Here is a 24,334-nt window from a genome sequence, read left to right as displayed (position 1 = left end):
CCCGACGACCCTCGGTGGGGCCCACCGCCGGGCGCCCTGCCAGCACCTCCCGCCAGAGGCTGCACGAACCAGCGCAGGACGTCGGCCCGGCCCCAGCGGGACGCAGGGCACAGTTCAGGGTAGGGTCGGCTGTCCCTGGGACACGGGCCACAGCCTAGCGAGGTCTCGCACTGTCGGGACACGGCTGGGGGTCCTGACCACATCCCCTGGCCCAGACACTGTCCAGTGAACCCGTCGCGGGTGCTGGGCTTGTTCGTGCGGGCACTTGGTGGCCATCACAGGTCGAGGGTGCTGGGGGGCTCTGATTCCAAGTGGCCCACCCTACCAAGAACGGAACCCCTGGTAAGAGACCTGCTGCCCTCAAAACACACATGCCCCAGGTGCCTGAGGGACTCAGTTGGTGAAGTGTCTGCCTGCAGCTCAGGTCAGGGGCCCAGAGTCCTGAGATAGGGGCTCCCTGCCTTGCTCCCTGCTCAGAAGGGAGCCTGCTTCCGCCTCTCCCTCTGCCTGCCACTTCCCCTCCTTGTGCGCGGGCGCGCGCGCTCTCTCTCTCTCTCTCTCTCTGTCAAATAAATAAATACAATCTTTTTAAAAATACACATGCCCGGGGCGCCTGGGTGGCTCAGTGGGTTAAGCCGCTGCCTTCGGCTCAGGTCATGATCTCAGGGTCCTGGGATTGAGTCCCGCATCCGGCTCTCTGCTCAGCAGGTAACCTGCTTCCCTCTCTCTCTGCCTGCCTCTCTCTCTACTTGTGATCTCTGTCTGTCAAATAAATAAATAAATAAATCTTAAAAAAAAATTAAAAAAAAATACACATGCCCATGTGCACACACACATGCACAAGGTCATTGCAGAACAGCAGGTGGGATGGGAGAGATGATGTGTCCATCTGTGGAAAAGGCATCTACCCCTGCATGTCTTCCTCCCCCCACACTTTTTCTCCCAGCCTGGTGAAGCCCACCTGCTTATTGCATCTTGAGGAAGGGTCCCTAGTGGAGAGATATGAGCTCTTGCACTTCTGCAAATGTCGTTATTCTCGATCAACAGTTTGGCTGGGTATAGAATTTCAGGTTGGAAATGAGGTCCTGTTCCTTCATAAACAAGAAGGTCCTGCCCCATTACTTTCCGGCTCATTTGATATTGAGAAGTTTGAGGCCACTTTGATTCTTCCTCTTTGTGTGGAAATTGTTCTCTCTCTGGAGGCTTTTAGGGTCCTCTCTGTGTCCCCAGGATCTGACAATTTCCCCAAGAGGTGTCTGCGGTAAGTCTCCTGCCATCCCCAAGGCAGTTCAGGTGAGCTGTTTCAGGACAGAAACTTGGTCCTTCTACCTTCTGAGGTTGTCTTCAGCTCTTTATGGTTTCCTTCCTGTCGTCTCTGTTCTCTTTTTCGGAATTACAAATGTTTGCTCTAAAGTGGGTCTCAAAGCTGCCAGAGTTAGGCACCCATGAGCCTGCAGGCACCATGAGGGAGATGCTGGTCTTCACTGAGCCTTGGGCATGGTTTTGCCCAAGCAGGGTCTGAATGTGGCAGGTGGCAGCCAGACAGTGACACAGCGTCTTACTGGTGCTGATGCCCAGGCACTTGGAGTCCCTTCCCAGACCTCCCAGCTCCTATCTGAGCAGCCAAATCCTCCATGTGAAGACACATGCCAAAGAGAGCACTGTAACTTTGCAAACTGGCTCCACCCTCCTCTCAAAGGTACATGTGAGTTTTGGTCACCAGCTGTTTAGAAGTTCAGTTGGGAGATGTGATCAGGGACATCCAAGCGACCCCATGAACTGAGTCCCCTTTCTGAGGCAGGGGGACTGAGATAATGATGGAGTCATGCGCATACAGGACTCCCCTGCCTATTCAGAACCCTTACCGTGACACAGAGTCCAGTGACACCAAGAAGGAAAATAGCCCACAGCCGGGTAGGGCTTTTGCAAAGCTGCTCAGAAAAAGGACCCCAGGAAGGCAGCAGGGTGGGGGGTTGGAGTCCTAAGGCCCTGGCTGCAGCCTGAGCCAGCAGAGACACTGCCCAGGTGTCCCCTCTAGTCCATTGCTCTGGCCTCCACCAGGAATTGTGCTGGGCCATGCCCCTCGGGCATATGATTGCTCTCAGAAAGGGAGGGGAATTCTGCCACCTCTTCAGAACTCAGAGGCCTTCATCTCTGTGCTGTTTCTGCACATATTCCCAGTGTGAGCAATTCTTCTGCCCAAGAGGAAACCCACGCAGCAGACAGGCTATCTGATGCAAGATGGCCTTGGAAGCACATTCCACTGGAAGGACGAGGAAGTGTCCCCTGCAAGTGGGGAGCCAGGAGCAGCACCCACAGGCAGGCACTGGGACAGCCCGTGGGTGTCATTATCAGTCCCCTTTATGAAAGAGCCTCCTGTGCTGGTCCTGTGCCCTTTACCATTACTGTGGTAATGACAAACGGATCTCACGATCCCATACAGGGCAAAAACTGGGAGGGCGCCACCGGCGGAGGTCCCTAGACACAGAACACCCAGTCAAAGACCACGTCGAGGGCACAGAACTGACGTCCTGTTTCAGGCAGAGACACCAAAGTTTCAGGGCCACTCTCATCAAAAGGACGCTCAGAAGCTTTGGGGTGGGGGTGGGGAGCGCCTGGGTGGCTCAGTGGGTTAAGCCTCTGCCTTCAGCTCAGGTCATGATCTCAGGGGCCTGGGATCGAGCCCCACGTTGGGCTCTCTGCTCCGCAGGGAGCCTTCTTCCCCCGCCCCGCCTGCCTCTCCGGCTACTTGTGATCTCTATCAAGTAAATAAATAAAATCTTTAAAAAAAACTATATAAAAAAAAAAGCAGCAGCAGCTTTGAGGTGGGAAGGTCAAGTTCGGTTATCTGAGGACTTCCCTCTGTGGAAACGGTGGCACTCTGGTGGGGCAGACCTGTGTTTGGATACAACATTCCCATTTCAGTAAGAAGTACAATGGCCCCCGAGACACCCTCCCACCCCTGCCTCTGGCAGCCCGTGGGGTGCTCACGACTGCCCTGAAGGCCTCGAATGTCTTGCTGCCAAGGGGTCAAGGAACTGAATCCGGAGTTCATCCTGTGTCCAGCCAAATCTCCCTGATACTCCAGAGGCCAGCAGACTGCCCTGGCGAGGACAGGAGGCAGGCTGCTGCCAGGACCCCATCTCACAGCTGCCCTTGAAGTGAGGCTCTCAGTCAGACCTCATCCCATCTGCCCCCCAGTCAGCCCAGACCCCCAGGAAACAATGCAATCTCTGTGCTGGGATGACACGTGCTGAGAGGGGCTCTCACGGAACACAGCAACCCACCAGCAGCTTGGGATAGGTTCCGGGCTTCTGGGTCTGCAGCTTATAAAATTTTGACAACTCTTTTTTTGTTTGTTTGTTTCTAACTCCATTTTTTTTTTTAAATTATTATTTGACAGACAGATCACAAGCAGGCAGAGAGGCAGGCAGAGAGAGAGAGGAGGAAGCAGGCTCCCCGCTGAGCAGAGAGCCCGATGCGGGGCTCGATCCCAGGGCCCTGAGATCATGACCTGAGTTGAAGGCAGAGGCTTAACCCACTGAGCCACCCAGGCGCCCACAACTTTTTTAAGATTTTATTTATTTTTAAGATTTTATTTATTTGACTGAGAGGGAACACAAGCGGAGGAGGGACAGAGGGAGAAGCAGGCTCCCCGCTGAGCAGGGAGCCTGATGTGGGACTCGATCCCACGACCCGGGGATCATGACCTGAGCCAAAGGCCCACACTTCACCACCTGAGCCCCCCAGGTGCCCCATAACAACTCTTTATATAAAAATATATACATGTATAAAAAATTATGGGTCCAAAATTAGGTATAAAAGTTGGTATTTTATTTTTTTAAACTTCTAAGATTTATTTATTTGAGAGAGGGCCAGAGAGCACACACGACAGGAGGGGAGGCAGGCAGAAGCAAACCCCCTGCTGAGCAGGGAGCCGGTGCAGGACTGGATCCCAGGACCACGACTGCAGCCGAAGGCAGTCGCTTAACCCACTGAGACACCCAGGCGCCCCCCAAGTTGGTGTTTTAGAATGAGCTACCGTACAAGCAGCTGGCACCACCACCAAAGCCTGGAGACACCGGTGCACGGCTGATCCCGCCTCCTGCCTGGGGCCTGGCCACACCCTTGCTGATGGCACAGCTCCCAGGAGGGGCCTCTGGGGACCTCTACAGCCCACTAGTGACCAGGCCTCCCCGAGCGGCCCACGACCCTCACCCAGTCAGACAGGAGAAGCAGTCCTCAGGCTACACTGTCCGTATGGGGGAAACTCCGCGCTATTCTCTTACTGAACAGTCAAGAAAGAAAACTGCTCTTAAGAAACAAGGATTCTGGGGCGCCTGGGTGGCTCAGTGGATTAAGCCGCTGCCTTCGGCTCGGGTCATGATCTCAGGGTCCTGGGATCGAGCCCCGCATCGGGCTCTCTGCTCCGCAGGGAGCCTGCTTCCTCCTCTCTCTCTGCCTGCCTCTCTGCCTACTTGTGACCTCTCTGTCAAATAAATAAATAAAAATCTTTAAAAAAAAAAAAAAGAAGAAACAAGGGTTCTGGGGCGCCTGGGTGGCTCAGTGGATTAAGCCGCTGCCTTCGGCTCGGGTCATGGTCTCAGAGTCCTGGGATCGAGCCCCGCATCCGGCTCTCTGCTCCGCGGGGAGCCTGCTTCCTCCTCTCTCTCTCTGCCTGCCTCTCTGCCTACGTGATCTCTGTCTCTCTCTGTCAAATAAATAAATAAAATCTTAAAAAAAAAAAAAAAAGAAACAAGGGTTCTGTTTGTCACAAGGCATTACAAAGGTCTCTTGGCAAACGCCTAAGATAAACACTGAGTTACGATGCAAATGAAGGAAATACACAGTCCCGTGCATGACTTAAATCAGTGCTAGTTTATTCAGAGGCTTATGCTAAAGACTTTCCTAGCATCAATGCCCTTCAGAAGAGTCCGCAGGAAGCGGGAGCCGCTGGGTTAGCGCTTTTACACAAAGGAGTAGCTCACAAGCTTTAGAAGGGCAGGCGAGATGGGGTGCTGACAGGAGGGACTCAGTGGCTCCTAAACTTACCCAGGACCCGCAGTTTGGTCAATCCCAGAACCAGCTTCCAGACTGCTCAGCCTGCGGCAGGGCACAGAGTGGGCCCGGAAAGGAAGGGAATTGCTCAGTGAACCTGGCCACGAGAAGCTGACCGCAGTACTGGTTTGGTGTCTACCCCCACGTCTAAGCCTCCAGGCGGCATCTTCCCCGAATCAGAGTCACACCGGAGAGGGAACGGGAGGGGCTGCCCGGGAACATGTGCTCAGCAGCAGCCGGCACATCGGCCGGTTCCGGCTCAGCCTCCGGGCAACAGTGTTTCCACGGGGCCCACGCCATGGTGCTCACACCCACCCCAGCGTGGTTTCACCTAGCCGTGGAGCAAAAGGTTAGTGGGAAGACTCGGGGAAGCAGCCCTGCCGGACAGGACGGGGGCAGAAGGAGGCGCTGGCCGCAGGCGTCTGGCTGGGACCTGGCGCCCGTCCAGAGCAGGGACGCTCACTGGGTGAGATTCCGCATGATCCTCAGTGACGACTCTCTATACCCCGAGCCGAAATGATTCCAGTGGTTCAAGTAGTGGAAGAGCTGGTAGAGCTGCTGGCGGGCCTCAAACCCCGGGGCCGTGGGGACCGCGTCGTGGTAGGCGGAGTAGAAGGAGTGGCTGAAACCCCCAAACATGCCAGCGATCGCCAGCTCATACTCCGAGTGGCCGTAGAAAGAGGCCGGGTCAAAGATGATGGGCCCAGAGGAGTCCTCGGCTACGTTTCCTCCCCAGAGGTCTCCGTGCAGCAGGGCTGGGACGATGTCCAGGTCGCGAAACAGGTCGGGGATCTTTAGCTGCAGGAAGGAAACCCGTTCTCAGCCACGTAACCAGCACACGTAGGAGGGACACAGATGCTTTCCTGTGTGGCCCAACTGCCCCAGCAGAGTGTGGCGCAGATTCGCAGGGACACACACGGCTCGGACGGGGTGCAGGGACATCGACAACCACCCCGCTGGCCAGCCCAGCCCACCTCCTGTCCAGGCCTGGACTCCCGGTGGCCGCACCTGCCTCGGGAACTCCCCAGTCGGGCCCTGGCTGTGCTCACCTGCAGAGCGGACCAGAGCTCTCGGGCCTCCCTGTCCCCAGACCCCTGCTCCACCATGTCCATCTGGGGCTGAAGGCGCTGCCGGGCATAGAAGGCGACCCAGTCCTCTTGCCAGTCATTCACCTGCGTGCACAGAGGGGAATGGCAGAGCCCAAGGAAGAAGCCCGAAGCAGCGAGGCACCGCTTGAAGGGCAGGCTGTGGAAGGCAGACAGTGTCTCGTGGACAGACGGGGACCGCACACCCTGTCGCAGAAGCAGGGACCCTCCCATGCGGAGCGACACAGGCCACCCTGAAGAGCTCTAGGGCACATTCTGTCCACCTGCACTCACGCAGGAGCACACCTAGAGCTGGTCTGCCCCTACCCGGAGCTTGTTTCTGACCATCCACCGGCCACAAGGACCCCTCTGGAGCCCCCGACCCAGGCAGCCAGCACTGCCCTCCCCAGAGCAAGGACATGAGGGGTCGCACGAGGCCCGGTTCCAGGACACTGTCGAGGGCAGCAACCACCAGCTGCCCCTCCCCCAGGCGTGTGCACGCAGGCCCAGGTGTCCGTGCGCACTGGGCGAGCCACAGGCAGGCGAGGAGGGAGTAGAGCCAGCGGAACAGCCCCGCAGAACACCAGCCTTCAGGCACTCGCCACCCCGAGCGGGTTCCTGGCCAACACCTCCCCACATCCCAAAACCTGAGGAGTGTCTCCCGTGCCCGTGCCCAGGTGCCCACCAGAAATCGCTCAAAGTTTCCTCTTCCGAGAAGCCACCTGCACCGTCCGGGAGCACAAATCCCAACCTCCCTGCTCGGCATCTGCTGGGCAGTGGGTCGAGCCCGGAGGCCCAAATTCCCAGGGAGCCAACCACAGGGTCGTAGAACTGAGAGGTGCAGTCCACTCACGTCATGCTAACTTTGAGGATCTAGTAGGAAGAAAACTGCCCCGAAGTCTAATGTTTCCACACCTCGAGACCCAGCACCCTGACGTGCTGGTCCCGTTCATCCGAGCTCACCTAGCGCGCAAGGCAGGTGAACCTCATGTCAACCTCTTCGAAATCAGCCAAGAGAAAAAGGGAGCGAAGACTTTTCCGAAATTTCACGAAGCGGGAGGTGGGTTCCTCCCCGGGCAGGCGACCTGACCTGACAGGAGCGCAGAAGGCCAAGTGCTGGCTGGTGTCGCTCACCTGGGGGAGGTATCCACAGCACGTCACCACGTCAAACCCAAACTGGTCCACGAAGGGCTGTACCACCTGCCCGGCTCCCTTCCCTTGTAAGCAGAAGGAAGACAAGAAAGACAACTGGCTCCCACACTCCCTCCGGCTGCTCTTGGAGCTCAGCGCAGCGGTGAGGCCCGTCCTGGCGAGCCCTTCCCCTCGAGCCCTCCTCCAGAGACAAATGAGGGCCCCCGTCTCCACAAAACCTCAGGGCCTGGGAACAGCCTGCTCGGCTCGGACTCAGTGACACAGGACACCCACGCTGCCCGGGAGACGCCAGAGGCCGCTTGGAGGAGCGACGAGGCTGCATCCGAGAAAGGAGGAAAGCAGCTCGCCCTGTGGCCTGTCGGGAAAGGGTGGCTCTCGGCGGCCGGCCTTGCCCTGGCCATCTGTGAAGAATAAACTGATGTGAAACGGCCTCCTTGGTGTCCCCTGCGGCTCCCCCAAACTAGGCAAAAACCCCGAAGGCCCGGACAACGTGGGCCTGGCAGGCTGCAGCCGACAGGACCCATCTGGCACGGAAGACTTGGCCATCCGCCCCGGTGTGGCAGCTGTTCCGCTCGCACAGGGACCCCAGGGCTGCACGCGGATCACCAAACATCCGATGACGAGAGCACTGGAAGCTCTAAGCTCCACAAAGGCTGGACGTGAGGGCCACGGTGCTATGCCTCACGTGCGGCTCTTCTCAGGAGAGCAGGCACAGCACGGAAAGCCACTGCAGCTCTGACACACCTTCCTCTGGGGCAGGAGGGGTAAAGGAACCGTAACAGGACAGGGGGAATACTTCTTCCAAACACGCTACGTTACGGTACAGAATCGCGTTCCCTGTGTCCACTGTGTCCCTAGCCTTCGGGGTGACACTCCTCTCCTCGAGTATCAACACGGACCCACCCACATGCCGGCCAAGTGTGTTCGAGGGGCCCTCACGCCCACACAGCTGCATACCCACAGTGCCGGCCTCCTTCCGGAGGGTCTCCCCGCGCCTCTTGTTGTCTAGGTGTAGGTCTGCGAGCTGGGTTCCGAGCTTGGCAGCATAGCTGTGAAAGAAAGCGTCAGTCAAGCACGGGGCACATCATCGTGGGGTCACGGCCTCATGCACAGTCTCAGGCCACGGAAAGCAGGTCAAGGGGACATAAAGTCGGCTTCAGTGACCGAAAGGGGAATGAAGGGCCCCGGCTGCCTGGTGCTCTTTCCCAGCCTTTCCCGGGCAGCTGGGTCCCTCGTCCATATCTCCTCCTGGGAGATCCCTTTCTCGTCTCCCTCAGCGTGCACAGCCGAGGGTTAGGGTTCAGGTTAGGTCCAAACCCCGTGATGCGTGGGGTCACAGGTCCCTCAAAGTGATACCCCGATGTGAGCTTTCAGGAATGAAGGGGCTCAGACTCAGAAGTGAAACAGAGCCATGGGGCGCCTGGGGGTTTAGTCCATGAAGCCTCTGCCTTCAGCTCAGGTCATGGTCCCAGGGTCCTGGGATCGAGCCCCACATCCGGGGGGAAGGGTAGTCTGCATCTCCCTCTCCCCCTGCCCTCCCCACTGTGCTCTTTCTCTCTTGCTGAAATAAGTACATAAAATCTTAAAAAGAAAGAACATCTCAAAACTCAAAAAATGCTAAAAAGAAAAAAACAAGGGGCGCCTGGGTGGCTCAGTGGGTTCAGCCTCTGTCTTCGGCTCAGGTCATGATCTCAGGGTCCTGGGATCGAGCCCTGCATCGGGGTCTCTGCTCAACAGGTAGCCTGCTTCCCCCTCTCTCTCTGCCTGCCTCTCTGCCTACTTGTGATCTCTCTCTCTCTCTGTCAAATAAATAAATAAAATCTGTGTTAAAAAAGAAAGAGAAAACCAAAGCCAAGTTGGGGGGGTGGTGCCCAGACAGACCTGCTCAGGTACCGCATGTCCACGTGCTCCATCACCAACAGGCTGCTGCCCGCCGGGCCGTCCAGGACCTTGATGGGCTTGGGCACTCTCACGGTGTCCGTTCTCAGGATGGCAGTTAAACTTGCCATCTCTCCTTCAAACATTCTTTTGGCCTTCCCGAAGAATATTGGAGGAGGGGGAGAGACGGGAGAGCAAGATTACTTCTGGAAAGGGGTTCCGCGGACGTGTTTCCTCAAGCATCGCAATCTGAAGCTGAGGCCACCTGACCGCAGACCCAACAGACGCAGATTCCCGGGCTTTCCAGCAGAGCAGGCTGCGCACTGAACCGGCCCAGGAGGAAGCGGGGTCGCACTGTCTCGTCCTGGACCCTCCTCTACACTCTCGCTGAGTCTCTCCAGAGGGGGACGGGGAGGCCTCTACTAGTCCACCACACGTCTGGTGCAGAGCTGGACCATGCATGCGGGCCGTCATCTGACGGCACCCTGGCCACCTGGCCCTCTACCTGCACATGCTACGCACCTGAGGTCACCTCTCTTCAGGTTCGAGGGCACCTCTGACCTCACACTGGTAACCATCCCATCTTAACCACCATTTCCAGTCTCCCCCAGACGGCAGCAACTGTCCTTCCCCTCACCTCCTTGCTCACCCCGGCAGGGACCCTCACTGACAGCAAATCCCTGCCTGGAACACGCCTGACCTAGCAACCTGTGTGAGTCCCACAGGGTCTGGCCCTCCCCGCTGTCTGGGCTCCCTGCCCTGGGCTCCCCACCCTGGGCTCCCCCCTTCACCTCCAAGCCCACAGGGTCTGGCCCTGCCTGCTTTCTGTGCTCCCCTGGGCTCCCTGCTCTGGGCTCCCCCTACACCTCCACGCCCACGTGTGCACCTGCCAGCAACATGCACACACACCCCCGTGCTCCTGGACTATGGTCTTCTAGTTCCCCACAGCTCCAAGTGGCCATGTGCCTCTGCTCGGAGCCCACCCCCACCTTTTGACAAGGTAGACCCTTCCTCATCATGCTTCAGATTTCAACTTAATATGCTCTGACTTCTCAGAAAAATCTTCCCTCACTTCCCAGACTAAGTAACTGCTCCCTTTAGAGGAGCTTTTTCCCCCAGTCAAAATGCTACGGAAGTGAGAGAAGAAAAAGGCACAAGTGGGAGCACGTGACTCGTTTTCACCAAGGCTGCGCACCGGACTGCCCCCCCAACAGGACGCTGTCGCCCGGAGGCCCCTCTGCTCCCCAGCCTCTCGCATCCCCATCCCCACGGACGGGTCACGTCTGCTTTGTCCTTCTACATGCAGAGCAAGCAGTCTGGCCGCTTGGTCCCGCTGCCTTTGTTCTCTGGTGCACTGACAGTCAGAGTTTACTCTCACCGCCGCGCACAGCTCCGGGGGCACCCACCGGCAGCCGGGCAGCTTCCAGCGTGGGGCTACGAGGAAGTGCTGCCAGGCACGTTCCTCTCCGGACTCTCAGGACTGGGTCTATGACCTCGGCAGAGCTGCTCACATTCCCCGCGCCTGCTCCCTCCCCCGTAAAGATGGGTTAATACGGGGCCAAGTTCCCAGGCTCGTGGCCCCGAGCGACTGGTGCAGCCGGTTCTGCGCACTCTGGAAACACATCGTCGTTGTTCCCACCACCGTGGAGCGCTGACGGCACTGGCTGCTTTGCACCAGAGCACTGGTTCGGCACAGCCGAGTAAGGGGAGAATAAGATCAGTAACCACCGGGGGACAGGTGGAGAGGGTCTGTGAACGCAGCCAGAAGTGAAGCCTCCCTCACAGAAGTGTCTGTGGGTCCCTGAGAGGAGAGGGAGGGAAGCAGGCAGCCGGAGAGGGCAAAGGGCTCCAAAAAAGCCCTGGAGCTTAAGGGAGGAGGAGGGACCCAACCGCAGGCACCTAGACCGAGACCGATAAGAGTAATCTTGCCTCGAGCAGGTCAGTTCATGGGTTGTGAGGGAAAAGACAGGAGCAATCAGTCCTCTCGCAGCAGGGTGGGCGCCATCTCCCCGCCCTACACGGGAAGGCACAGAGGAAGTCGTTTCCATGCGGCCAGAAGACGTTTATGCCACGGCACCGCACCACTCAGCAGCGTCCACACAAAGCCAGAAAAGGATGTGGGCAGAACCACCTGCCAGAGGACCAGAAGGAACTCCGGGGAGAAAGGTCAGCAAGAAGGGCGTGGACTTTGGGGCACCCGGCCTCCTCCGCCGGTGGCACGGGTGGCTCTTGACCTCCGCTGGGTGCAGAGGCGGCTCTGAAGGTGGAAGAGGCCAATGCCACACGTGTGGGACAACAAAGCCAGAGAGCAGAGGAGCCCTGCGGAGAACGTGAGGTCGTGACGACCCCTGAGGGCTGCTGCGGTGACTCCAAGCACAAAGGGGAACAGACTCCTGCAAGAAGGCTGTGCGGCAGGACGCAGCTCGACCCGCAGCTCGACCCGCAGAGCAGCGTGGAAGGGGTCGGCAGGCTCTCGCGGACAGCGGGAGCCACGTGGGGAAGAAAGCGGAAACCGCTGCAAGAATGCTCTCTAGGGGCAGAAAGAAAGCGCAGCTCGGGTGCGACCTGAGGGACCTGAGGACGGGGTACTGGGGCCAGCCCCTCCCGCCCCACCTGAAACTACGCACTGCCCAGCTGCCCACTGCCTCCTGGAGCCAGCCCGGCTTTCCCGCTGACAGCACTGGCGTGACCCACCCTGGGGGGCACAGAAGTGACAGCCGCACCCGGGAAGTCCGGCTTCAGCGCGGAGGCTCCCCTGTCGTCTCCGGGGCCCTTGAGAAGGTTCACGTACAGACAGAACTTTCTGGAGTGAGGGCTACAGTGGGCCAAAGCCGGTGCCCCCTGCCCAGTTCCTCTGTCAGAACCCAAGTCCCGGTGTGACCCTCCGTGGAGGTGACTGGGCTCCCGGGCTGGAGCCCGCGTCGTGGGGTTGGTGCTCTGACACAGAGACCCCAGGGCGCTCCCTTGGCCCCGACCCCGAGGACAGGGAGAAGCCCCCTCCGCAGCGTGGCGGTGGGCTCTCAGCGGACACCGGCCGGCTCCCAGGGCGGAGGCGCCGGCACTGCGGGGCCGGTGGTGCCGCGGCCCAAACTCCCAGAGGCAGCGGCTCGAGGGTCTCCGACTACACAGACATCCCGATCGCCGCAGGCCCCAGTAAACGCCGGGACAAGACGCCGCCACTGCGGGGCCCGCTCAACCCGCGGCGGCCACACCCCGGCGGCCAGAACCCCGGCAGCGCGGCGCACGGGGCCCGAGACGGCCGCCCACGGGGCGCGCTCGCCTCCCCGGGGCTTCCAAGGCTCAGCTCGCGGCGCGGCCCCGGGAACCGCGGACATGGCCCAACGGCCCGGGTAAGCGAGCGCCACCGCCCCGCGGCCCTGCCGGCAGACCCCGCCGGGCCTTGAGCACTTCCGCGCCCACCCCAGAGCCCGAACCGCGACCCCCGACCCCAGACCCGGGCCCGGAGCCACGCCCAGACGCCGCCCGCCGCCCGCCCACCCTGACCCGGCCCGCGGCGGCCCCGACCTCCGCCTTGGAGTTCACTTTCACAAACACGCGTCCTTTGTCCGTGTCGTAACTCTGGCCCTGGCTAATGCACCCGCCCCCCGAGTGACCCGTAGCCTTGACGAAGTCGCAGCCCAGCTCCCGCTTCAGCAGCGCCTCCATGTTCCCCCGGGCACGTCCGCGGACTGCTTCCGGCCAGGGAAGGGCCGGCGGCGGGGGCGCACGGTGATTGGGTGAGGCCCGAGAGGGGCGGAACTTGGCCACGGAAGCACAAGGGGACTGGGTGGGGCGCTGAGGGGCGGGCCCGGGCCGCCAGGACACCCTGCGATTGGGTGAGGCGCTGAGGGGCGGGCCCGGGCCGCCAGGACACCCTGCGACTGGGCGAGGGGCGGTGGGTTCTGGGACTCACCCGGGACACAGGGCGGGACAGCTGCTCCCCGGGGCCGCCGTCTGCAGCAGCTGCGGCTTCTCTTGTTCGCTCCTTCCACGTGACGACCAATGGCACCCGGCTCCGCGGCCCGACGGAGCGCTCCGGGGAAGGCGCGGCGGAGCTCGCGGGTGGGCCCCGTTAGCCCCAAGCGGCCGGCGGCCTGGAGGGCAGAGGCGGACGCCGGGAGCAGCAACGGCTCGCGCTCGGGACAGGCAGCCCGGTGGCCCGCACAGCAGGGAGGGGCTCCCTCTCGGGGGCCGTGCGCGCAGCCGGGGGTCGCCAGCTCCCGCAGACGGGCCGGCCGGCAGCGACCACGGAACCCGGCATCTCCGTGCGCTGGGCCGCCGCTGCGACGCCCGAGGGGCTCGTCCGCGGGGCCGGGCCTCGTGGCCGCGGCTGTTGGCCACTCGCCCGCCCTCCGCTCACCGGCGGGGCGCGCCGACTCAGCTGCCGCACGGACGCCGTGACCGCCCAGCCCCGCGTGTCCGCGGTTCACGTCCGCGCGGGGGCCCCCCCAGCGCCGACCCGGAAGCACAGGGCGGGAGCCTCGGGCTGCGCGCGTCTCCCATTGGCTGGGCTGTGGACGTCTCCCATTGGCTGGCTGTGCCCGTCTCTCATTGGCTGGGCTGTTGCCGGGGCAGCAGGAAACCTTCGGTCCAGGAGCTGGGTTAGTAAAGTGGTACCCACCTGCAAGTGCCTCTCTTCTGTTGGGTCTGTAATCGATAACCAGGGCTGGCCACAGCGCGTCCCCTGCTGGCCTCCTGACACCATTTTGGTGAGACGTTCCTTGATTGATTTTCACAGCTGACTATGAAAGGTTAAGCAGTTTCTATAAAGAAAGGAGATTTTATAAATTCAAAACAAAAATTAATCTTACATTAAAAATTAAAATGTAAGCTTTGCGCAGTGGCAGTATCGTAGCCAATGAGGTTTATCCGAGGCGCGATTATTGCTAATTGAAAAATTAAAATGTAGAGCTACTGAGCCGATTTAACAGCTTAATAAGAGAATAAGCAAACTGGGAGAGATCAGAGAAATCATGAAGAGGGGAACTTGGGTCGCTCCGTCAGTTACGCGCCTACCTTTGGCTCGGGTCCTGACCCTGCTGTCCTGAGTTCCAGCGCCACACCTGGCTCCCTGGTGAGCAGGGAGCCTGTATTTCCCTCTGTGCTTTGCTCTATCTCAGATAAATATTTTAAAATTTTAAAAAATAGATGTCAAGAATGTGGCACAAGGAGACAAACAGGGAAATTACAGGCAAGGTAAGACAAACGGAAAATAGTAGACGTTTAGCTGGAGTTCCAGAAAAGGGAAGAGGAAGAGGCTATGATTGAACAGAAAATGGATGAGAACTTTCTAGAACTGATGAAATACACCAACGCTCAGATCCAAGTTCCCCCAAAATTTTAAGCTAGATACACTAATATTTCACACATAGTCAAGTAACAGTGAAATTGCAGATCACAAAAGGCACTGGAAATCTCTAATGTAGCCAGCAAGGGAAATCAGATTGCTTTGAAAGGATTAACATCTGGTTTCCCAACACCAATACTGAGAGCCAAAAAATAGTGGAATGATTGTCACCAAAAGACTATGACTGTCTGATGATATGATACTTTATGTGGAAAACCCAAAAGACTCCACTCCAAAGCAGCTAGAACTCATACAGGAATTCAGTAAAGTGTCAGGATGTAAAATCAATGTGTGGAAATCAGTTGCATTTCTATACACCAACAGCAAGACAGAAGAAAGAGAAATTAAGGGCATCTGGTGGCTCAGTGGGTTAAGCCTCTGCCTTCAGCTCAGGTCTTGATCTCAGAGTCCTAGAATCGAGCCCATCAGGCTCTCTGCTCAGCAGGGCGCCTGCTTCCTCCTCTCTCTCTGCCTGCTTCTCTGCCTGCTTGTGATTTCTCTTTCTGTGTGTCAAATAAATAAAAGTCTTTTCAAAAAAAAAGAAAGATAAATTAAGAAAGAGAAAGTAACCCATAAGATACCTAGGAATAAACCTAACCAAAGACGCAAAGAGTCTGTACTCAGAAAACTATAAAGTACTCATGAAAGAAATTGAGGAAGACACAAAAAAATGGAAAAACATTCCATGCTCATGGGTTGGAAGAACAAATATTGTGAATATGTCTATGCTACCTAAAAGCATTACCTAAATTACCTAAATTACCTAAAGCAATTTACACATTTAATGCAATCCCTATCAAAATACCATCAACTGGAACACCTGGTTGGCTCAGTCCGTTAAGCTGCTGCCTTCAGCTCACGTCATGACCCCAGGGTCCTGGCATTGAGTCCCAAATCCAGCTCCTTGCTTGACGGGGAGGCTGCTTCTCTCTCTACCTCTGCCTGCCACTTTACCTGCTTGTGCTCTCTCTCTCTCTCTCTCTCTCTCTCTGATAAATAAATAAATAAATAAAATCTTTTTTAAAAAATCCCATCAACTTTGTTAAAGAAATGGAAAAAATAATCCTAAAATTTATATGGAACCAGAAAAGACTCCAAATAGCCAGAGGAATGATGATAAAGAAAGCCAAAGTTGGTGGCATCACAATTCCAGACTTCAAGCTCTATTACAAAGCTGTCATCATCAAGACAGTACGGTACCAGAACAAAAACAGACACATAGATCAATGGAACGGAATAGAGAGCCCAGGAATGGACTCTCAACTCTATGCTCAACTAATCTTCAACAAAGCAGGAAAGAATGTCCAATGGAAAAAAGACAGCCTCTTCAATAAATGGTGTTGGGAAAATTGGACAGTCACCTGCAGAAGAATGAAACTGGACCATTTCCTTACACCACACACAAAAAGAGACTCAAAATGGATGAAGGACCTCAGTGTGAGACAGGAATCCATGAAAATCCTTGAGGAGAACACAGGCAGCAACCTCTTCGACCTCAGTTGCAGCAACTTCTTCCTAGGAACATCGCCAAAGGCAAGGGAAGCAAGGGCAAAAATGAACTATTGGGGCTTCATCAAAATCAAAAGCTTTTGCACAGCAAAGGAAACAGTCAACAAAACCAAAAGACAACTGACAGAATGGGAGAAGATATTTGCAAACAACATAACAGATAAAGGGCTAGTATCCAAAACCTATAAAGAACTAATCAAACTCAACACCCAAAGAACAAATAATCCAATCAAGAAATGGGCAGAAGACATGAACAGACATTTCTGCAAAGAAGACATCCAGATGGCCAACAGACACATGAGAAAGTGCTCCACATCACTTGGCATCAGGGAAATACAAATCAAAACCACAGTGAGATCCCACCTCACACCAGTCAGAATGGCTAAAATTAACAAGTCAGGAAATGACAGGTGTTGGCGAAATGCAGAGAAAGGGGACCCTCCTGCCCTGTTGGTGGGAATGCAAGCTGGTGCAGCCACTCTGGAAAGCAGCATGGAGTTTCCTTTATTTTTATTTTTTTTAAGATTCTATTTATTTATTTGACAGAGATCACAAGTAGGCAGAGAGGCAGGCAGAGAGAAGAGGAAGCAGGCTCCCCGCAGAGCAAAGACCCCAATGCAGGGCTCGATTCCAGAACCCCGAGATCATGACCTGAGCCGAAGGCAGAGGCCTTAATCCACTGAGCCACCCAGGCGCCCCTAGAGTTTCTTTTAAAAGTTGAAAATGGGGGGCGCCTGGGTGGCTCAGTGGGTTAAAGCCTCTGCCTTTCGCTCAGGTCATGATCCCAGGGTCCTGGGATCGAGCCCCGCATCGGGCTCTCTGCTTGGCGGGGAGCCTGCTTCCTCCTCTCTCTCTCTCTGCCTACCTCTCTCCCTACTTGTGATCTCTATCTGTCAAAAAAATAAAATAAAAATTAAAAAAAAAAAATTGAAAATGGAGCTACCCTACGACCCAGCAATAGCACTACTGGGTATTTACCCTAAAGATACAAATGTAGTGATCCAAAGGGGCACGTGTACCTGAATGTTTATAGCAGTAATATCCACAATAGCCAAACTATGGAAAGAACCTAGATGTCCACCAACAGATGAATGGATAAAGAAGATGTGGTATATACACACAATGGAATACTATGCAGCCATCAAAAGAAATGAAATCTTGCCATTTGCAATGACATGGATGGAACTAAACTATATGCTTAGCAAAATAAGTCAATCAGAGAAAGACAATTATCATATGATCTCTCTGATATGAGGAATTTGAGAGACAGGGTGGGGAGGTCATGGGGGGAAGGGAGGGAAAAAAAATAAAACAAGATGGGATCCAGAGGGAGAAAAACCATAAGAGACTCTTTTTTTTTTTTTAAGATTTTATTCATTCATTTGACAGACAGAGATCACAAGTAGGCAGAGAGGCAGGCAGAGAGAGAGGGGAGCAGGTTCTCTGCTGAGCAGAGGGCCGATGTGGGGCTCGATCCCAGGACCCTGGGATCATGACCTGAGCTGAAGGCAGAGGCTTAACCCACTGAGCCCCCCAGGCACCCCTCATAAGAGACTCTTAATCTCATAAAACAAACCGAGGGTTGTGGGGGGGGGCGGGGGGAGGGATAGGGTGGTTGTGTTATGGACATGGGGGAGGGTATGTGCTATGGTGGGTGCCATGAAATTTGTAAGCCTGATGATTCAGAGACCTGTACCCCTGGAGCAAATAATACATTATATGTTAATAGGAAAAGGAATACGACTGCCCAGGGCAAATAAGTTTTTAGGAATGAAAATGAAATAAGGATGCTGTTCAGGAAGATGGTGGAGTAGGATGGCCTTAGGCTCACCTCATCCCACAGATACAGCTAGAGAACACCCACATCAGTGTAGACAACCCAGAAAATGACCTGAAGACTGGCAGAACAGACTCTCCGCAGCTAAATGCAGAGTAGAGGCCACATAGAAAAAAATAAGAAGGGTGGAGATTCAGTAAGGACCCAAACAGACTAAAGGACTGTCCTCAGCAGGGAGTGATGCAGGTGCTCCAGAAGGCGAGAGAGCCAGACCCTCACACCAGCCACCCCAGGCACCGAGAACCAGCATGAAAACCAGAGGGTCACAGTTCCGCAAGTTCATACAGTCGGTGGGGCTTAACACTTGGAACTCTGAAGGCATCATTCAGACTGAAGAACCATTTGCTTTTATTTCTAGTGATGCAATTTTCTACCAACAGACCCTCCCAAAGGAAAACCAAAGGAGGGTTTACAGTCAAAAGAAAAATGATCACAGCTTGTAAAGCTGAAATGCAAGAAGGAGCATTTTCTGGCCCCCAGAACTGTAAGAAAATAAGTCCAAGATCAAGTTGTCATCAGCATTGGTTTCTGGTGAGACTAGTCTCCTCGGCTTGCAGACCTTCCTGCTTTGTCCCCACTCGGCTTCCCTTCTGTGTACATGCCAAGACGCTCTGGTGTCTATGGGATTAGGACCTGGCCCTATGCCTAACTAAGGGCCCTATCTCCAAATACGGTCACATGGAGATTAGGGCTTCCACCTATGGATGGGAGGGGGCACGGTTCAGTCCCACTTCATGGTCTTTCACAGAAGTCAGTGTGGTGGCTGGAGCAGACGTTCTTAGTGCCCTGACGGTGTGACCTCAGCTGTCACAGACTCCCAGCAGGCCAGCCTGAGGTTCCCAGCCTGCCATTCCTGGGGCTCTGAGAGCTTTCTGGTCCAAGGCAGGCCAAGAGTCCCCCAGAGGGGTGCACCTGAGTCTCTCCCCCACCCTCTGGGGCTCCCCAGGGTCACACCCATGTAAACTACTTGCACCTTGTGGGCTTTGGGGGGGTGCCCACCCCCAAGGCAGTGGTGGGAGGCACCTGGGAGGTTTCAGGCACACTGGACATGTTGCATTTCCTGACCTAGGGGGTGACTTATAACCCGAGTGTTCACTTTAGGGTTACTGATTAAACAGTGCGTGTGTGTTTCTACACTTTGCACGTGTACGTTGCATTTCCCAATTGTAAAAAGCAAAAATAAGCACATTAAAACCTACAAATGGCAGCAAGTGAACTAATTCACACTTCAGAGGACAGTGAGGAGAGTTTAAGGTGCTCTGAAGGCCAGTGGGTGTGTGAATCATGACACCTGTCACTGTCCTGATGTCCCTGCCCTTTCTCTGGGCCAGGAGCATGCCTTTCCATCAGAACTACCATGAACTCAAGTGTGCTGGGGTGGGTTTTACGACGTCACTGTAATTCCTGACCACACGGAGACAGTTGAGGAGTTTCATTTGAATGCGATTCTTTTTGTCACATCAGTATCACTACTCCATCCGCGTTCCATCCACAGAAGATCTTATAGACTCTGAACTCACCAATACAAATGGTCTCTTGAGACCAGGATTTCTGTCACCTGGGAGTCAGGATTTCCTGAACGAAATATAAAGATCTAAATCTCACCATGTGTTGTTCTAGCACACATAGCACACGATATTTAAAAATCTGTGTTATTAGAAACCAGAGTATTAATTATGTATTAGGTAAGAGACCAGTCATCTGTGTTTGTTCGTCCATGTTGGTTCTGTACTGGAAGGCGGCGTTTGCTAACCCAGCATTTCCCCGCTCTTTCTGGACGCTCTGTGGCCTTTGGGTCGAAATCCTGCCTTTCAGCAGTCTCTGCTTCTGTCCAGCCTCTTCCTCCGCTGGGGGCTGGTTTTCCTGCGTCCCAAGGCCATCCTCCTGAGGACGGCCCCAGCCACCTTGAGGCTGACCTCCTTGTGGGGACCCTGTGATCCTCTGCCCACGTCTGCCCTGTGTTTGCATACGTGCGCACACACGTGGGCACCTCGACCCAGTGGCCCACCTCGGTGGCAAGCCCCAGGCCCACTCCTGGGACACAGCGCCTTTGTGCCTCCCCCCTCCCTGTGGCAGCCGTGATGCACTGATGAACGAGGGGACAAACCCCTGCCGGACCGCAGTGTGTGTAAGGCTGAAGGGTGCCTGGCGCGCGGCCCTAGGGCCCTAGGCGCTCCACAGGGACGTCCGCTCACGGCCCAACGGAGCACTTCCCCAAACCCTAGTGACGTGCGCTACTCCTGACTTCTCACAAGGAACCCTGCTCGCCTGAGAAACGGGGACACCGAGGCCCAGGGACGGCCGTCGCTTGCCCGAGGCCATCCAGGTGGGAAACGGCGGGGTCAGAATCCCACCTCCGGCAAACCTCGGACTCCCTCTGACCTCAGCGTGCAAAGCGCAGCTCACTGCACTCTCCGGGTGGGGGCACGGGCGCGCGCCACGCCGGCGGGGACACCGCGGGCCTTCCCAGGAGCGGGGTCGGTTCTGGGGCACCGCGGGTCCTCCAGCCGCGCCTGTCCTGCGGGAGTCCCGCCGCGCACTTCCCGGCCGCCCCGCGGTCCTGACAGAGCGGGGTTGGGGCGGCCCCATTCCCGGGGACCCCACCGCGCCGCCCTCCTGCGGGCCCCCCGGGGTCCGGCGCCGCGGGGACCCCCCCGCCGGGTGGGGCAGGGGTCGGGCCGGGCCGGGGGCTGCGCGCGCGCGGTGCGGCCGGGAGGGGCGGTTCCCGGGGCTCCAGGACGCCGGGCCCCAAGCTTCCCGCCCCAGCCCCTCCCCGACAGCACGGGGCGGCGGGGCGGGCCTGGGGGGCGGGCGGAGGGGGCGCGGAAGACCCGCGCATCTCCTGCCGGGAGGGCCGCCGCCCACCGTCCCGCGCAGCAGCGCCACCGCCCAGCGCCGGGGACCCACGCGCACAAGCGCCCGCCCGGCCCGAGGACCTCGCAGCCTGCGCGCCGCTGGGGCAAGAGGCGGGGCAGCGGGCGGGGCGAGGGCGGGCTCGGACGGGGCGGGCGGGGCCGTGGGCGGGGCGAGGGCGGGCTCGGACGGAGCGGGCGGGGCAGTGGGCGGGGCGAGGGCGGGCTCGGACGGAGCGGGCGGGGCAGTGGGCGGGGCGAGGGCGGGCTCGGACGGAGCGGGCGGGGCCGTGGGCGGGGCGAGGGCGGGCTCGGACGGAGCGGGCGGGGCAGTGGACGGGGCGAGGGCGGGCTCGGGCTGGGCGGGCGGGGCCGTGGGCGGGGCGAGGGCGGGGCAACTATCTGGCCGGACGCCTACGTTAAATCTGTCTTGCGACTCCGTACTGTCCCGAGCATCCATGAGGTTACAGTTTTGCCTAAAATAGTTTTCTTTCCACGCGGGAGGAATTCTGGGTGAGTCACCCGCAAACACGCACTCTGTGCACCGTGCTCGGCCGTCGGCGGGGAGAGAAAGAAGCGCTCGCGGGTGTGCGCAAGCGCCCGGCTTTGGGGAAAACACGGTCAGTCCCTCTTCAGTTCCTCGGCCTGTTTTTACTCAAGCATCGGAGAAAGAAACTTAAGAAAGGCTTCTCCACCGTCAGATGGGATACGAATTTCACGTTGTGGAAAACGATTCCTTGCACGTCATCCGGAGACGGCCCAGATTCCTTCTTCCCTTCGCCTTCCAGTTACCGCAGGACCCAGCGGCCCCACGCCGACACGAGGGCACAAAAGCCTACGTCCGCCCAGAAACGAGTCCACACATGTTCAGAGCAGCTCCGTTCTCCGAGCCAAAGGTGGGAACCACCCAAATGTCCACCCGCAGATGAACAGATGAGCAAAATGTGGTCCGTTCGCGCTATGGAATACTATTCAGCTTTACAAAGGAAGGACACTCTGACACTTGCCACAACGTGGTGAAGCGTGAAGACGCGCTGAGTGAAATAACCCACTCACCAGAGGACGAATGTCGCCCGGCTCGATTTATGCGAGCTTCCTAGAACCATCGCATTCACGGAAGATAGAATGGTAGGTTCCAGGGGCTGGGGAGGCAGGTGGGGGAGTTAGTGTTTCTTGGGGACAGAGTTCCAGCTTGGGAGAGATGAAAACGCTCTGCAGACGGATGTGATGGTGCACAATGTGAATGGGCTTCATGCCACTGAGCTGCACATCTAAACATGGGTAAAATGGTAAATTGGGCGTTATGTAAGTTTTGCCACAATTTAAAATAAAAGCAAACCAAAACTGTGGCTGTGGTGCTGCACTGACCAGCTCCAACGATGGAAGCTGCGGTCAGGGCCCCTGGCACCCTCAGTTTCTCTGAGCCCTCCCTTCCTCCGTGTGCCCTAATGACAAGCTCCACCTCTCAGTACTGCAGTGAGGTTAAAGTGGGCAACCGCATAGGTCCCGGGGCTCTCAGCATGGGCCTGGACTGCTCTACACCCTTGCCCCTGGCCCCAGGGACAGTGTGGCAAGAGTCTCTCCCCCTTTTCCTTGGAGTCACACATGACCTGCACTTACCACTTAATGTCACTGTCGACATTAAGGAAACTGAGATCAGTTACAATCTGCCAAGGTGTGTTCATTGAGCTGCGGGGGTGGGAGGAGGCCTGCCTGTTTCCATTTCAAGGTGATGACAGCCGTGTGCAGTTCTGGAGACGTCTGAGGGGTTGCTGGGGGAGGCGTGCACTTACCTCTAATGGACAGGGGTCAGGCGTGCTGCCCAGCATCTGGCAGTGAACAGAACAACCCACCACAGAGAATAATCCAGACTCTGAGCTGGCTCAGACATCCTGCTCTGGTCCCCGAGACCATCCAAGGGCACAGGGAAAGGCTAGCTGAAGGATTGATGGGCACAAACATCTGAGCCCCGGCTCTCAGGGGGCAGAACCCCTCACTCCAGAACTCATTTTTGCTAAAGGTGGGCCCAGAGCCCCTCCCCACCATGGGCCCTGTTGTGGACTGAATATGAACCCCCAATCCGTAAATTGAAGCCCTAAATCCCAGTGTGATAATACCCGGAGACGGGGTCTTTAGAAGGTAGTTAGAGCTGAATACTGTCAGAGTGGGGCCCTTGTGATGGGGTTAGTGTCCTCAGAAGACAGACACCAGAAAGCTTGCAAGCGCTGGCTCTGTCCCCCCACTCTGTGAAGACACAGGAAGAAGGCAGCCACCTGCAAGCCAGGAAGACAGTCTCACCAGGAACCAAAACAGCCAGCACCTTGGTCATGGACCTCTAACCTACAGAACAGTGAGAAATAAATGTCTGCGGTTAAGCCCCCAGCCGGGGGTAGTTTGTCAGAGCAGCCCAAGCTGATGAAGACAGGCCCCTTCTGCTCACGAATGGCAGGGGCTCCTCCTGTTTGTATGTGTTTGTGAAATCTGTGCCTGCTGCTGGGGACACGGGAGCACATTTTCGAGTTGCCGTGCCTTCCCCGAGCTGCAGATCGCCCAGAACGTGGAGATGGCAGGTGTGCGAGGGGGTCATTTTAATTGGATGGGATGTACAAGAGTGCCCCCAGGCCCCACTCTCTCCAGCTCTGAGGGTACCCCTAGGCTCAGTCATAGCTCAAGGGTGGAGGCCTGGCGTAATGGGGTGGGGACCTTGATCATGCACACTCAGAGGATATTCTAAGATGATTGGATACAAAGGTTGCCAAATATGAAGAGATCTTCCTTGTGGGATGCCGCCAGAGCCCCCTACTACAGTTGATTGGTCCAGAGGTGGGCATGGAATTCCACCCAGCAGGGCTGATCCTACCTGGGAATTTTGGTATTGGATCTGAGAGCCAATCAGGTCAATCTCTCTCCACCACCCATTACTCTCTAGATGGGGAGAGAAGTCTGGGAACTGGAGGGTCCCCACGTGGTCGTCTCCCCCAGCTCCCGCACAAACACAGGCACACACACAAGCGGAGGCGCACGTAGGCACACACACGAACACGTGCGCACGTACACAGGCGCACGGGCACACACAGGCACGACACCCACGCGCTCTGGGACAAAGACAAGGCTCTGGAGGAGCCGTGAGCCAAGACTCACCGGGACAGGGACGCTTGACGCCAGGAGACCTGGCCCTAGCCTCCCGGCTGCATGTCCGAGAACGGAACCCGCCCTTGCGGCCCCCCCCCAGCCGGCCCAGCGACGTCTCCAGGGGGCAGGACGCGGAGGACGCTGCACCGAGGTGGCCACCCCTGCAGCCCGGCCCACGCCCCTGCCGGGCCCGGCCCTCGCGGCTCCACAGCAGTTGGAGAACCAGCCCAGCCCCTGCGCTCCCCGCCCCCTGGCTCCGCCCCAACGCGCCTCCGGACCTCATTGGCTGTGGCCGCAACAACGTCACTTTTGGTCCCCGCCCCCAACCTGGCGACGGCTGCGAAGATCAGATCCTCCCGGCAGGGGCGGGTGGACCATGGCCTGGAGGCGGGGACGAAAGGGAGATGGACGGGCAGCTCAGTCAATGAGTGCGCGCAGCCGCCCTAGCAACTGCGGGTCGCCAATGGCGGGCCGGGGCGGGGCT

At 57.2% G+C, this 24,334-nt stretch overlaps 2 protein-coding genes, 1 long non-coding RNA gene and 1 pseudogene across 5 annotated transcripts; 1 reads left to right on the top strand and 3 right to left on the bottom strand.

Annotated features, from left to right (window-relative positions):
* Positions 1-4,859: 4,859 nt before the first annotated feature.
* Positions 4,860-13,561, bottom strand: LOC123929571 (fructosamine 3 kinase related protein). Of its 3 annotated transcripts, none has more exons than XM_045985407.1 (6): positions 13,087-13,561; positions 9,177-9,328; positions 8,253-8,344; positions 7,278-7,360; positions 6,108-6,230; positions 4,860-5,856 (listed from the first exon to the last, which is right to left on the bottom strand). In XM_045985407.1, exons 2-6 carry the CDS (start codon positions 9,317-9,319, stop codon positions 5,518-5,520), a joined length of 780 nt encoding a protein of 259 aa, XP_045841363.1. In that variant the 5' UTR covers positions 9,320-9,328; positions 13,087-13,561; the 3' UTR covers positions 4,860-5,517. The 3 variants fall into 3 exon arrangements, with proteins under 3 accessions (XP_045841363.1, XP_045841361.1, XP_045841362.1); XM_045985405.1 differs by lacking the exon at positions 13,087-13,561 and adding an exon at positions 12,699-12,870; XM_045985406.1 differs by lacking the exons at positions 6,108-6,230; positions 13,087-13,561 and adding an exon at positions 12,699-12,883.
* Positions 9,335-12,687, bottom strand: LOC123929570. Its single transcript, XM_045985404.1, has 2 exons — positions 12,216-12,687; positions 9,335-11,894 (listed from the first exon to the last, which is right to left on the bottom strand). Exons 1-2 carry the CDS (start codon positions 12,506-12,508, stop codon positions 11,237-11,239), a joined length of 951 nt encoding a protein of 316 aa, XP_045841360.1. The 5' UTR covers positions 12,509-12,687; the 3' UTR covers positions 9,335-11,236.
* Positions 13,562-14,002: 441 nt separating the features above from the next.
* LOC123930306 lies at positions 14,003-14,121 on the top strand (annotated as a pseudogene).
* Positions 14,122-21,167: 7,046 nt separating this feature from the next.
* LOC123930138 lies at positions 21,168-23,971 on the bottom strand. The gene is made up of 3 exons (XR_006815998.1): positions 23,860-23,971; positions 22,992-23,058; positions 21,168-21,989 (listed from the first exon to the last, which is right to left on the bottom strand). It is a non-coding gene; the product is annotated as an uncharacterized LOC123930138 (long non-coding RNA).
* Positions 23,972-24,334: the final 363 nt, after the last annotated feature.

Source organism: Meles meles, chromosome 18, assembly GCF_922984935.1.
Source record: "Meles meles chromosome 18, mMelMel3.1 paternal haplotype, whole genome shotgun sequence".
NCBI lineage: Eukaryota > Metazoa > Chordata > Mammalia > Carnivora > Mustelidae > Meles > Meles meles.
Note: the sequence above shows the minus strand (reverse complement) of the source record. Positions and strands in the feature narration are given on the sequence as shown.

Coding starts and splice junctions, on each gene's coding strand:
- LOC123929571 (XM_045985405.1), bottom strand. CDS start 12,839: ATGGAGGCGCTGCTGAAGCGGGAGCTGGGCTGCGACTTCGTCAAGGCT. Junction 9,329..12,698: donor AAGTGAACTCCAAGGCGGAG/GTCGGGGCCGCC, acceptor TTCTTCGGGAAG/GCCAAAAGAATGTTTGAAGG. Junction 6,231..7,277: donor GCTGTGGATACCTCCCCCAG/GTGAGCGACACC, acceptor CTGTGCACGCAG/GTGAATGACTGGCAAGAGGA.
- LOC123929570 (XM_045985404.1), bottom strand. CDS start 12,508: ATGTCCGCGGTTCCCGGGGCCGCGCCGCGAGCTGAGCCTTGGAAGCCC. Junction 11,895..12,215: donor GTGCCGGCGCCTCCGCCCTG/GGAGCCGGCCGG, acceptor GACTTCCCGGGT/GCGGCTGTCACTTCTGTGCC.